The following is a 15,149-nucleotide window of genomic DNA, read 5'->3' as shown; positions in this document are numbered from 1 at the left end:
TTTACCATCGCACCAAAAAAATTAAGATACCTAGGAATAAACTTAACTAAAGAGGTAAAAGACCTCTACTCAGAAAACTACAGGGCGTTGAAAAAAGAGATAGAGGAAGACATAAAGAGATGGAAGAACATACCATGTTCTTGGATTGGTAGAATCAACATCATTAAAATGTCCATACTACCCAAAGCAATCTATAAATTCAATGCACTTCCCATTAAAATACCAATGGCCTACTTCACAGATCTAGAACGAACTCTCCAAAAATTCATCTGGAATAAAAAAAGACCCCGAATACCTGCAGCGATCCTGAGAAAGAACAAAGTAGGTGGGATCTCAATGCCAGATATCAAACTGTATTACAAAGCCACTGTTCTCAAAACTGCCTGGTACTGGCACAAGAACAGACATATAGATCAATGGAATAGAATAGAGAGTCCAGAAATTAGCCCGAACCAATATGCTCAATTAATATTTGACAAAGGAGGCAAGAACATACAATGGAGCCAAGATAGTCTCTTCAATAAATGGTGTTGGGAAAATTGGACAGATATATGCAAGAAAATGAAACTAGACCACCAACTTACACCATACACAAGAATAAACTCAAAATGGATAAAGGACTTAAATGTACGACAGGAAACCATTAAAATTCTAGAAGAATCCAAAGGCAACAAAATCTCAGACATATGCAGAAGCAATTTCTTCACTGATACAGCTCCTAGGGCAGTTGAAACTAAAGAGAAAATGAACAAATGGGACTACATCAAAATAAAAAGCTTCTCACAGCAAAAGAAACCATCAACAAAAACAAGAAAACCACTGCGTGGGAAAACATATCTGCCAACGTCATATCTGATAAGGGCTTAATCTCCAAAATTTATAGGGAACTCATACAACTTAACAAAAAGAAGATAAACAATCCAATCAAAAAATGGGCAAAGGATCTAAATAGACACCTTTCAAAAGAGGACATTCAGAAAGCCAAGAGACATATGAAAACATGCTCAAAGTCACTAATCATCTGAGAGATGCAAATCAAAACAACAATGAGGTACCATCTCACACCTGTCAGAATGGCCATCATCAACAAATCAACAAACGACAAGTGCTGGAGAGGATGTGGAGAAAAAGGAACACTTGTGCACTGCTGGTGGGAATGCAGACTGGTGCAGCCACTATGGAAGACAGTATGGAGTTTCCTCAAAAAACTAAAAATGGAACTCCCATTTGACCCTGTGATCCCACTTCTAGGAATATATCCCAAGAAACTAGAAACACCAATCAGAAAGGATATGTGCACCCATATGTTCATAGCACAATTCACCATAGCTAAGATCTGGAAACAGCCTAAGTGCCCATCAGCAGATGAATGGATTAGAAAACTGTGGTACATCTACACGATGGAATACTATGCTGCTGTAAAAAAGAAGGAACTCTTACCATTTGCAAAAGCATGGATGGAACTGGAGAGCATTATGCTAAGTGAAATAAGCCAGTCAATGAAGGAAAAATACCACATGATCTCACTCATTCATGGATAATAAAGACCATTACAAACTTTTGAACAATAATAGATACAGAGGCAGAGCTGCCTCAAACTGATTGTCAAACTGCAGTGGGAAGGCCAGGGAGGGTTGGGGGGCAGGAGTGAGGGGGGTAAGAGATCAACCGAAGGACTTGTATGCATTCATATAAGCATAACCAATGGACATAAGACACTGGGGGGTAAGGGAGGCCAGGGGATTGTCAAGGGCGGGGGGGTGGGGGGGAAGGTCACATATGTAATACCCTTTGTAATACTTTTAGCAATAAAAAAAAATCATTTAGACTGCTTCCATACCTTGGCTATTATAAATAACTAGGGGCCCAGTGCACGAATTCGTGCACCTTGAAAGGAACTGTGGGCCGCGAGGCTGCAGTAGGCACAGGAGTGGATCTCGGCCCATCCTCCATGCCCCTGCGTGGCCCCCAGTCCCCTGTCTGCTGGCAGCCCCGTTCTTGCCGCCGCCGTTCCCACACACTGATGGCGCCATTCCCCTCACACCCACTGATGGTGCAGAGTGATTGGAGCTGATGCTAGCAGCAGATATGAGCGGGGCCGGTGCCGTCAGTGGGTGGGAGTGGTGGTTGCTGCCCCAGTTGCCCCTCAGGAGCAGGGGTAGGTGGAGAAGCCCTCAGGGGCTATCAGGGCCGGCAGCTGCCACTTGGACCTGCTGCTGGTGCCGAGTGATCGGGACCAGCACCGGGCACTGGCAGCAGGTGCAAGCAGCAGCTTTGGCGCTAGCTGCGGGTGCGAGCGGGACTGGCACCAGCAGCAGGTGCGAGCACTAGGTGGGACCGCAGTGTGTGGGAACAAAGCATGTTCAGTAACCACCAGAGGCTCGCCAAGATAACAGCAACTGGTGCCCCACCTTGGTCTGGTGCCCTGACTTGGTCTGGTGCCCCTGCTCACCTGCTCCACCATCCTGCCGCGGCCAACACCCGCCATGTTCTGCACACACCCGCTGGTGGTCAGCACATGTCATAGCGACTGGTTGTTTGGTTATTCAGTTGTTCTGGTTGTTCCACCATTTGGTCTATTTGCATATTAGCCTTTTATTATATAGGATACTGCAGTGAACAGTGGGGTGCATATATCTTTTCAAAGTAGTGTTTTAGATTTCTTCAAATATATATCCAGAAGTGGAACTGCTGGATCATATGGTAGTGCTGTTTTCCATAGTGGCCACACTGATATATAATACCACCAACAGTGCATGAAGATTCCTTTTCTCCACATTCTGGCAAACATTTGTTATTCATTAATTTATTGATGACAGCTGTTCTGACAGGTGTGTGGTTATATCTCTGTGATTTTAATTTACATTTCTCTAATTATTAATGACTTTGAGTATCTTTTTATACGTCTACTGCTTATCTGTATGTCCTCTTTGGAGAAATATCTATTCATATCCTCTGCTCATTTTTTTAATCGAATTTTTTTTGTGTTTTGGGTGTTAAGTTGTATGAGTTCCTTAAATATCTTCTCTCATTCAATAGGTTCTTTTCATTTTGTTGATGGTTTCCATCATTGTGCAAAAATTTTTTTAGTTTGATAAAGTCCCATTTGTTTTTTCTTTTGTGATGTAAATTTTAGGATTATACATTCTAAATCTGTGAAAAATGCCACTGATATTTTGATAGGAATTTTATTTTATCTATAGATTTCTTTGGGTAGTATGGACATTTTAAAGATGTTAATTATTCCTATCTGTGAGCACTTATGGCCTTCCATTATTTGCAAATTTTTCAATTTCTTTAATGTCTTATTCCAATTACAAGTCTCAAATTTTTGGTTAAATTTATTCCTAGGAATTTTATTCTACTTGATGTAATTGTAAAAGAGATTGTTTTAGTAATTTCTCATTTTGATAGTTTGTTATTAGTATATAAAAATATTTTATTTGTCAGTTTATTTTGTTCATTGGATTCCACATGTAAGTGAGATTATGTGATATTTATATTTCTTTGTAGTTCTGTGGTGTCAGTTGTCACTTCTCTTTCATTTCAGATTTTATTTGGGCCCTCCTTTTTTTCCCCCTTGATGAGTCTTGCTATAGTTTTATCAATTTTGTTTATCATTTCAAAATACTGCCTCTTTGTTTCATTAAACTTTTCTATTTTTTAATTTTTTTAGACTACTTTGTCCCATCCCCCACTCACCCGCCCCCGATCTTTATATTTATCTTCCTTTCCCTTCCTTCTACTTGCTTTGGACTTTTCTCACTCTCTCTCATTCCTTTAGGTGTAAGGTTAGATTGTTTATTTGAAGGTTTTGTTTTGTTTTAATGGAGGCCTGTATTGCTATAACTTTCCCTCTTAGAACTTCTTTGGCTGTGTCCATAGATTTGGGGTCATTGTTTTCATTTTCATATGTCTTGATGTCTCTTTTGATTTCTTCCTTGATCTCATTGTTAACCCATTCATTGAATGTTAGTTAGCCCCTATGTGTTTTTCAGTCTTTTTCTTGATTTCTAGTTTTCATACCATTATGGTCAGAGAAAAAGCTTGATATGATTTCATTTTTCTTAAACTTATTGAATATTGTTTTGTGTCCTAATATGTGGTCTATACTAGAAAATGTTCCATGTACACTTGAAAAGAATGTATATTATGCTGTTTTGGGGTGAAATGCTCTGATGATATCAATTGAATCCATGTGATCTAGTGTGTCAGTTAAGGCAGCTGTTACACTGTTGATTTACTGTCTGGAAAATGTATTCACTGATGTCAATGGGGTGTTAAAATCCCCTCCTGTGACTATATTACTGTCAATCTCTCCCTTTATGTCCATCAAGATTTACTTGATATATTTAGGGGCTTCTATGTTGGGTGCAAAGATGTTTGCAAGGGTTATATCCTCATTTTGGATTGATCTCTTTATCATTATGTAGTGTCCTTCTTTGTCTCTAACTCTTTTAATATTTGTTTTAAAGTCTATTTTGTCAGATGTAAGTATTGCTACCCCAGCTTTTTAAATTTATTTCCATTCTCATGAATATCTTTTTCCATCCTCCCTTTACTTTTAGTCTGTATATCTTTCATTCTGAGGTGGGTCTCTTGTGGACAGCATATACATGGGTCTTATTTTCTTATGCATTCAGCTACCCTATGTCTTTTGATTGGTGCATTTAAGCCAGTTGCATTTAAAGTGATTATTGTTGGTACATATTTGTTGCCATTTTATTCTTTTAACTATGCCCTCCTTTTGTGTGATTCCATTTCTGGGAATATATCTGAAGAAACCCAAAACACTGATTCAAAAAATATATGTATCCCTATTTCATTGCAGCATTATTTACAATAATCAAGATTTTGAAGTAACCCAAGTACCCATCAGTAGATGTTTGGACCTGGAGAGTATTATATTAAGTGAAATGAGCCAGTCATAGAAAGAAAAGTACATATGATTTCACTTACATGTGGAATCTAATGTGGAATCAAATGTACAAGTTAAACTAACAAACAAAATAGAAACAAATTCATTCATAGCAACAGACTGGCAGCTGTCAGAAGGGAGGACTGATGAGGGGCTCGGTAAAAAAGGTGGAGAAATTAAGCAAAAAAGGTAGAAGAGGATAAAATGGTGAACCTACAATATATTTTAATGACAAATACACTTATGTTAATAGATGTACTAGGAAATGTTTTAACTAAATATCTATAGTGTCACTGTCAGTACCTTTGTAGGTCATGAAAAACATAACTTTTTCTGAAACAGGAATCCCTTTACTAGAACACACACACACACAATAGTTATTGTTTTTACTATGGATGCAAAATGCTTTGCATAGATTTGCCTATTTCCTCCTAAAAACAAAAACAAAACAAATCCTTTCTATGAGGCACTATTACAACATTCATTTTATAGATAAGTAAATTAAGGCCTAGGAAACTTGCTCATAGTGTTGTAATCAAAATTCAAACTCAAGAAATCTGACCCCCAAACTCCTGAGTTTTCAACCTGTTCTTTTCTAAACAGGATTAATGTTGAATCCTGTAGGCCCAGCTCATTTATTTCTTGCAATTCTAGGTTCATGTCTATCCCTAATTTGCAAACAGGATAACCAGTATAAACAGAATCATAGAGGGCAGTAGAAGGCTATTCACCCTTTGCTCTGAATGCCAAATCAATGCAGATCCCTCCTGGGTCAGCCTCATGGAAGCTCAACCTCTGTGTCTTCTAACAATGCCTAGTTCAGAACTTCCTTCCCTGTGCTTCTTAGGCATATATTATCTACAAAATATTTTTACTTTTGCTGTAATGATTTGCATTTCCACCAACTTTCTGGTTGAGTGGCTAAAATTTCATTTCCTTAAGAAATGTTTTTAAGTTTTCTAATAGGTTTTCTGTATCCAGTTTACATTATCATGGGGATTGGTTCTTATTTGTCTCTTTAGTTTCCTTGGATTTTTTGTTTCAGTTTGCTTTGTTTTTGTCTTTTCCCACTTTAAGTAATGTGATCCTGCTTCTGCTCTCCAGATGCCCAAATTTAATTTTAAAGTCCTTCCTATTTACAGTGGAGGTGTTTTATTTCAATTCTTCTTCTAAAGTCGATAAAGTGAACAGGATGTGCCTGAGAGAAACTGCCAGAGATCATGTTTCCGAAGCAAGACATAGCACTTCCTGTCCAATTCCACCAAAATAATTTAAGCCGAGTATAAAAAAGTACATACTGATATATGTTGGGAAGTAAAGTGTATAGGAATAGAAAAAAGTGGATAGAAGAGAGATGTGGGCAAACTAATTGCCTTGATTTCTATAGGCTGAAAAAAAAATTCTTACCTTGGTTACTCTGTCATGACTATGTACATATAGCACAGGTCTATGAGAAAATAAAGATGGTGATAGGGGTAAATTTCCTGGATAAAAAAAGATATCTTAACTGTTTTAGATCCCTTGCTCCTCAAGGAAAGCTTCACAGCTATGATACCCCTCCTTATTCCTAATGAGCATACTGTGGGTGTGAGACCTGTCTTTTTCGCATCTCTACCCCTCCTACCAGTCTTTTGTGGTTTCTTTACATCCTTAAAGAGTTCTGTTCAGTTAGTCTTCAGGTGGTTCTCAATGAGCATGGTTCTATAACAGGGGTGGGCAAACTTTTTGACTCGAGGGCCACAATGGGTTCTTAAACTGGACCGGAGGGCCGGAACAAAAGCATGGATGGAGTGTTTGTGTGATCTAATATAAATTCAAAGTAAACATCATTACATAAAAGGGTACGGTCTTTTTTTTTTTTAGTTTTATTCATTTCAAATGGGCCGGATCCGGCCCGCGGGCTGTAGTTTGCCCACGGCTGTTCTATAATTTAGTTGTGATGATGATGTGATCATGGAGGAGGCCAGCACTGCATTTACCTACTCCGCCATCTTGACCAGAAGGCTATCTTTTTATTAACAAGGCATAAAAGTAGAAAAGTCTAGTGGGTGGATAACAAAGGGGGAGACATTTTATGATAATTTGTCATATATGGTTTATCTTCATTCTCTTTATGCTCAGTTCTACTCATGGCATTTGAATTTAAGCACAAAAACGAAACATTTAGCCATAGTTTTTTAAAAAATGCTTTCACTAGGACACATGAGTATGGAGCTCTCTCTGCTTTATTTTCTTTTTTAATTAAGCACAATGGAAACTTTAGTCATGAGCCATTCTACTCTGTCTCTTTAAAGCTTGTTAGTCACTGGTCTTCTTATTGCGTCCCATAATGGTAAAGTGTTCATTGGGGCATGGGGGAGAGATTGTTGCTAAGCAGCTAATGATACCATATGTTCCCAAACCTACCCTCTTATTTACTCTTGTGGATTTGCAATACTGTATTCACATTTGCTATGCAGTATACATGAAGGCAACTCTGAATTAATCAGTTGTTTGTTATGTAGAAAGCAGCTATTATAAAAAGGAGCACCTACTATGTACAGTAAATGGAATGAAAATGGGTTTGTAATATTAAAACTACCTGGGAGAATTAGCAAGCAGCTGGAAAATTCATGACAAGTTAAGAATGGATTGTATCTTGCTACGCCATTTTCATTTCTTTGCTATATAAAGTTTACGCTATAATTAAGGAATTGTGCAGTGCAGCTGGTTCTGAAATATGAACTTATCCAACAAAAAGTTTAAGAATGAGTCAAGTATGATTCATGACTTTTTGCCTAAAGAAAGGAAATGATGGGTTTTGCTAAGGTAAAAGGACACCTATCCATTATAATCCTATATACAAATGTAAAACTTGTTTCAGATGCACTGAGCTAACTTCAGAATGGTGTCCTAGGAAAGACAGAGAAGGGACTTGGGTAATTACTGTAAAGATGACAATGACATTGAGAATAGCCTAAGAGAAAATGCTTACCAAGATGACCTTTACTTTGATGTAATTACAGGCTCACCTTTTCAGGTGCTTCTTTTAGGTCATTTAAGTAGATCATTCAATAGATAATGTTGTTAGATTATTAAATGTAAGCTTGGGGTTGTTTAATCGAACCTGCTATTGTCTTTGTCCTTGATGTGGTTTCCAAACTGTCAATTCAAACTTTTCTTATCAATGTATCCATCAGAAATGAAAACAAACCACAGTTTAACTGATATTTCCACTTCTGAGCTATCAATGTTGAACTGACCTATCTTACATCCTGACCAGAAGGATGGATTAACTATCAGGTAGCTCAGCCTTGAAGATTTCCTCTCTCTTTCAGGCCCCTGTGGCATTTCTCTGGCTTCAGTCTTACTACACCTCAAGGCACTAATCCCCTCTGAAGCAGGTCTATTTAATCTTCTCAAGTCAAAGCCCTTAGTTTTCTATCTGCTGGAGTAAAGAAAGAGGGAGCAGGCTTTTCTTATTTCTTAGGATCAAGCTAAATACCCTGCCATTTTCACCCTTCTGTTCCTGTCAGTGAGGCATGCATATGTCATTTACCTCCGGTTGTACTCCTCAGAGCATAGATGAAGCTAAATTCAGCAAGCAGAAAGGACATGGTCAAAAAACTACCTGACTCTAGTGTTTAAGGTTAGAAAACAGGGATCCACACAAGTTCTTATTTCTCAACAATATGTCACAAAATTATCTTTCTGGAAAGAAAGGCATCAGAGGATTAGCTTATGCTTTCAATTTGGATCTTTCACCAACTGCTATTGGCAAATAATCTTACTATCACCAATCTTGGGGCATGTAATTTCTTTTTTCTAAATATATTTTTATTGATTAAGCAATTGATTAAGCAGAGAGGAAGGGAGAGGGATATATAGAAACATCAATGATGAGAGAGAATCATCGATCGGCTGCCTCCCACCCACCTCCCACTGGGGATCAAGCTCACAACGCAGACATGTGCCCTTGACTGGAATCAAATCCAGGACCCTCCAGTCCACAGGCTGACGCTCTGTCCACTGAGCCAAACCAGCTAGGGCGGGGCATGTAATTTCTTGATGAGAGCACCAAGGTGTGGCCATCTGTGACAGATTCACACTAAAGTTTTTGTGCTCCAGTCACAACTGGCCAAGCAACAATCACACCCAAATATTAAAGTGATCATTCAGAGCTGGCAGGTCCATCTCTTGGAGAAACACTACCCTCAGGGACCACAAAGGCAACCCAGATGCTTTGTTGAAAGCTAAATAAAAATCAAAGAATTATAGGTCTTCTAAGAGAAGTTGAGGAACTGCTTTAGGGTCTTTTTGGCATAGATGAAAACATAGGATGAGGATGAAGAAAATTCCCAAATTGTAACATGACCTAGATCCTTCACAAAACTACTGCTCCATAAAGTTGTTGGCAAATGCTATTTTAATCAAACAGCCTTCACTGAATCTCTATCCTGAGAGCACAGCTAGTTTCACCAAGACCATTGGAGCAGAGTGCCAGCAAGAGGTGCACAGGGGTAATGGCATCTTTTAACTAGAATGCTGTTCATTGCTTCCTGCAGAGATAGTAATCTGTTATCCATTTTTGTTGATAGTGGTAGCCACTCTGTCTGAAAGGACAGAATATATCCTGGTGTTACATACCCCTTTCTCAGTGATACATAAATATATTTAATCAATTTATAACTCCTTGTAGCCATCAATATTCTTGATCACATCTGACAGAGTTACAAATATGCACACTACAGACAAAAGATGCTAGAGAAAACATGCTTAAGCAGAAAAGGGAATGCAGGCATGAGTAAACTGAATAGAAAAAAAAGGCTCACATAGCATTCTATACTCACACCTTCAATGCTGAACATATTTCAAACCTCATTGTCTTCCTAGTTATATTATTTCCACTATGGGTGATGGGAATGAAATACCCATTAAACCACACACATGACTAAAACCATACATGGTCAATGCCCACAGGAAAAGCCACTGTCTGAACTATGGCCATTTCTGGCTCAAAGGAAGGAACTAAACTTTGGAACTTCACAAGTACATATGCATCTGTGATGGTTAATTTTATGTGTCAGCTTGACTGGCCATCAGGTGCCCAGGTAATTGGCTGAACATTACCTGGGTCTTTTCAGATGAAACCAACATTTAGATCCACAGACTAAGAAAAGCAGATTGCTCTCTATAATTGCTTCCCAGGGCCTCACCCAGTCTGTCTAAAGCTTGATCCTTCTCAAGTGAGAATTCTGCCTGCCAGTCTGTGAACTGGGACATTGGCTCAGCAGATCTGGGACTTGCCAAATTCCATAATCACCTGAGCTTATTCCTTATAATAAATCTCATTTATCTAGCTATCTGTATATCTCGTTGGTTCTCTCTGGAAAACCCTGACAAACACGACATCTCAAATTTTAGAGTTGGGATCTAGACCAGTGATGGCGAACCTTTTGAGCTCGGCATGTCAGCATTTTGAAAAACCCTAACTTAACTCTGGTGCCATGTCACATATAGAATTTTTTTTATATTTACAACCATAGTAAAACAAAGACTTATATTTTTGATATTTATTTAATATATTTAAATGCCATTTAACAAAGAAAAATCAACCAAAAAATGAGTTCGCGTGTCACCTCTGACACGCGTGTCATAGGTTCGCCATCACTGATCTAGACTGTCCAATACCCTCTCAGTGCTGGTAATTAATTTCAGGGCTAAACAACTCTTAATCACTGAACTTGATAACAATTCTTTCTTACCTGAAGGGCTAACCATTATCCATCTTCAATGGTAACTGGATTAAGTATTAGTCAAGTAAGGTTTAGGCCTGATATCCTCCAGTGCAGACCTCACTGGTGGTTGATGGGAAAGTTATGACTATGATTATCTAAAATTCAGTTGATAACCAAATAGTTATATTATCAACACCTCTTTAGAAGACTTATGAGTGTCACAGTTCTAATTGTTCTAACTATCAATTCAAATATGGCTACATGTTTAAAAAAATAGTCATACTTCCAAGGTATATTTCAGAAAAATCTGGTAACAGTCAAGAGTAGACAGAAACATATTTCCTTAAACCTCTTGCTACTGAGTTTGTGTTAGGTTTCCTTACATTTTGGAAGGGCAAAGGCATTTTGAGGAAGACAAATGATTGGAATATATTTATTAGAGTGCAGGGCCCTTCCATCACTGAGACTGGGGGCTAGGTTGCATTCTATGACAGTTCCGTGTATTGTATCTGACATATGCAGGTACTCGATACTTGTAATAGCAAACAAACAAACAAAAAAACCACCAAAAAATACCATCATTGCTCATTTAAAAACATATTAATCATTTTAACCAATGTATTAAACATATAGACTTCTTTTTAAAAAAATATAAGTTATGTTTGAATATGCTTGTTTTCAAGGGTACCCAGTTGTATTGATTTAGAAAAATAAAACCAACTTAGAATAGATATTTTCTTCATCCTGCCATCTTCCCAAATAAAAAGTGACACACTGGTATTGAGCTATGTTATTTTTTGCTGTGTATTTTCCTAGTTCAATGCCCTGAATCTCTTGTTCCTTAAGGACCTAAGCAAAATCAGTACACCTTAGCTCAATGAGTGGGCAGATGGAGAATGGGTTCATCTTTACTGAGCACCTACTCTGTGCCATGAAATATCAAGTGTATTCTTTTGTCAGTTAGTCTTCACAATAACCAAAACTGGGTACCATTGGGGGTACTTAGAGTCAGAGACATAAGCAACTTATCCAGGGTCACAAAGGTAGTGAGGGACAGCGCCAGATGAAAACTGTCTCTCTGTGACTATTTGATCCTCCCATACTCAGGCAGAGTCACTTGGAGATGGAAGAATGTAATCTCAGGAATAAAGGCTTGGGAGTTTTGAAATGCACACTCCATTTCTTGCTCTGCCAGACCAGTTTGATACAAAGCCACCCACCTCCTCAGGTGTCATAAATCCCAGCCCCCACTTGTAAGATAACAGTCACAACACATCCCTCGCCACAAAACCATGGTCTCTGAAGATGATTAAGTGCTTTATAGTGCTATATAATTCTTGGGAGAAATACAGACATAGTGATCTGAATTTCACCAAACTTAAGATGAAGGCTACTAAAAGAAAAAAATTGCTAAACTAAAAAGTCTAAAATGTCTTCTTACATCATTTCTTCTAAAACCTTGTCTAGTTAAATCAATAGTAAGTATACACATTTATAAAACTGACAATGATAAAATATTCAAAGTCACCCCAGCTTTACTAAAAATGTATGTCTTCTTTTCTACACTTTTCACCCATTTTCTTTTTGCTCTTGGAGATTTTGCTTTCTGCTAACATATTTAACACAATAATTATGACGTTTCTTTTCATATTATGGACAAACACCGAAGATGCTAAACAGAAGGTGTTACCTAGAATGCAGAGACCATCTGTGCAGTTTTCAGATTCCTGGCTTAGCCCTTCACAGAATTTGCCCCCGTTCCTTGGGGGTGGTGCTGTGCACTCCCGGATCCGAAGATGCTCACACTCTGGGCTGCAGACTGACCATTCGCTCCACACTTCCCAGCTCCCGTCCACTTCAAAGAGAAACCAAAGGAACCATCATTAGAATGAATCAGGCAGCGGTCAGGAGACTCACCCCAGGATTGCTGTTCTTAGAGCTGAATTTTAAAGCAATAACCACCACAACAAAAAACAAAATAACATATTCATTTATCTTCTCTCCATGGTTTCTTTCCTAAAGAGATAGACTAGCAAAAGCAGTGGTGTAATTCTCTAGCTCTTTCAGGATGAGACCAATTACTGAATTTAGGTGAGCAGAGCATTCACATTACCAGTGCCCTTGGGTTGGCTAACAATGTCATTATCCATTCTTCCCCAGTCTTTCACGCTCAAGTGCAGCTTAGATGGACAGATAAACAGTGTGCAGTAACCAGTGGTAGTCACCACTGCCTTGGGTGTTGACAGTTTAGAACAGAGAGCAGAATGAACTATCTTTAAGCCCTAAAACCCCCTAAACAATAAACCCATATTGATAGTATTAAACTAAAACAGGTCAGTCAAACCCCAAGATACCAAGATTTATATAAATAGAATTTCGTGGGTTATAAATTGCTGCTATATGCAGAACTGAACAAACTGAATTCTACTAAAAATCAACCCTCGAGATCATGGCAGCTGTTTGAGGCAATTGTCCCATTACCTCCTAGGAATACTCCAACCATGTTTATGTGGGTTATGAATTTGCAGTTTTTAATCAAGAGCAATTAGGAATAGGGTAACACAAAATACTGAATGTAAAACAGAATGTCTGAGTCCTTGACTGCCAGTTTATTGGCTGAGCAACCCTGAGAAAGTCACTTAGCCTATTTCTGTCAACTGGGGGTAATAAAACTCACAACACAGAGTTCAATAAGATTACGTGTGTAAAAGTATCTTGCACATAGTAAGCACTCAATAAATGCAAAATGAAACTCCAAGAATACACTGCTGGTGAGAGCCTCACCTTAGCTTTGAGTGGAACTAGATTTGAAATTTTAGTCAAGAGGCTCTAGTCCAGTGTTCTTGGAGTTAATGTTTCATAATGCATATGAGACCCAGGATCAATTTATTTCTCAGTGGGAGGATATGTTTTCCATAAAGAAAGTCATCTTCCATCTCATCTATTTCTCATTGTATAAATTGGGTTAGAGCCAGTAAGAGATGAACAAAATAACTTATAAAAGCCATATTTGGCAAGTGTAGTCTATCTCTATTCAGAAAGGAAGGCAAGCATAGATCAAATGTAGAATAAACTGCTGTGATGCTGTACAATCTCTGCCAGCTGTATTGTAGATAAATACAGAGCTAAAACTGGTAAGCTTGGTGGATTGGCAACTGATAATAAAGAGTCACATTTTTGGTACCTGTTTTGTGTTCACAGACAACTTAATTTCTGCTAGCTATTATAAAAATTAATGCCACAGAATGGGAGAACCCAGGGAGAGAAGGGCATGGCTTAGTCCAATCAAACACGGGAGGTATAAAAATACTTCAAAGCATTTGGCTTATTGATGGTGAGTGTTCAGGGTCATTTGAGTATTAAAAACTACATATGCCCCCAAACAGAGGTATTTCACCCATGTTCTTGCTATTACATTGAGTTCTACATCAGCACTTTGGACAAAGGCTCTATAAGAACTTGGGAGAGGGTCACTTTGAGAAAGGGTGATATGTTGAATGCTTCACACCAGCTTACTAGTGTTGGTGGATCAAAAGGGGAAAGGGAGGAGTCTGTATATCTCACCAGGACAAAGAGAAGTGCAGGTAATTTTCTGCACTGACATTCCCTCACAAAAGGCCCCACCATTGAGAGGAGCTGGGTTGGTACAGGTCCGGGAACGTTTCTGCCATCCTCTACCACAGCGAACATTGCAGGCTGACCACTCTGTCCAGGAAGACCAGCCTCCATTCACTGAGAGAGAAAATGGGGAGGGGAGAAAAAAAAGGAGAAAGGTTTTTACTGATTGCCTACTATGTGCAAGCCACTGCGCCAGGTGTTGTGAGTTAGGCATCCAGGGACCAAGAGACCCTGCAGACACACACTGGCTGCTCCATCATGAGGTGAGCGACTAGGCTTAACCTCATCTGTGCCCCTCAGCCTATCCATCTGATATAAGGAGGGACACAGATCATTTTCTTTGCTGAAAAATTATGAAAAATAGAAAGAACTCATTACCATATCTCTAAAGCACTTGAAAATCCAGAGTATAAGAAGAAAATATCAGCATCTGAATTTCTATTACTTTAAATGCCTCAAAAAATAAATCCCAGGGCTCTTCTATTGTAGAAAGGAATGCCTTTACTTAAATAGCTGGGTATTTCTTTTATACAATACCTGAGATATTCAGCAAATAGTGATGTTTGTTTATGGTGGATTTTGTATGCCAGGAGAAAAACTTCCCACAAGCAGGTCTGGGGAGGATGGGGGAGGGGAGCAGAAGTTGCCCACCTCAATTCTTTTTCAATACAAACACAATGGAAGAAAATAACTTCTAAAATTATTTTCTGATCTAGAGTGATTGGAAATATCACTGTCTACCTCATGGAAGTCCAATGTTGGATGAAGGAGCAAACATTAATAGCCATAGAAATGTGTTCCCACCTGCCAAATGGGAGAGGCAGGAGAGAACACAGTGGTGGATGGCCCCCTAAGACCTTTGAGCTCTGAAAGTTAAATTGCAATAAAACACACAT

The 15,149-nt window shown here is 38.6% G+C and overlaps 1 protein-coding gene across 1 annotated transcript in view; it reads right to left on the bottom strand.

The window, feature by feature from the left end:
• The window catches only part of UNC5D (unc-5 netrin receptor D), a 513,075-nt gene that overhangs the window by 92,177 nt on the left and 405,749 nt on the right, over positions 1-15,149 (bottom strand). The window contains exons 6-7 of the mRNA XM_006086216.3: positions 14,200-14,367; positions 12,326-12,490 (exon numbers count right to left, since the gene is read on the bottom strand). Coding sequence (XP_006086278.1) covers positions 12,326-12,490; positions 14,200-14,367 — 333 coding nt within the window. The remainder of the gene's footprint in view (positions 1-12,325; positions 12,491-14,199; positions 14,368-15,149) is intronic.

The sequence above is a fragment of the Myotis lucifugus genome, unplaced genomic scaffold (assembly GCF_000147115.1).
Source record: "Myotis lucifugus unplaced genomic scaffold, Myoluc2.0 scaffold_26, whole genome shotgun sequence".
Classification (NCBI taxonomy): domain Eukaryota; kingdom Metazoa; phylum Chordata; class Mammalia; order Chiroptera; family Vespertilionidae; genus Myotis; species Myotis lucifugus.
This window is presented reverse-complemented; position numbering and strand designations above follow the sequence as displayed.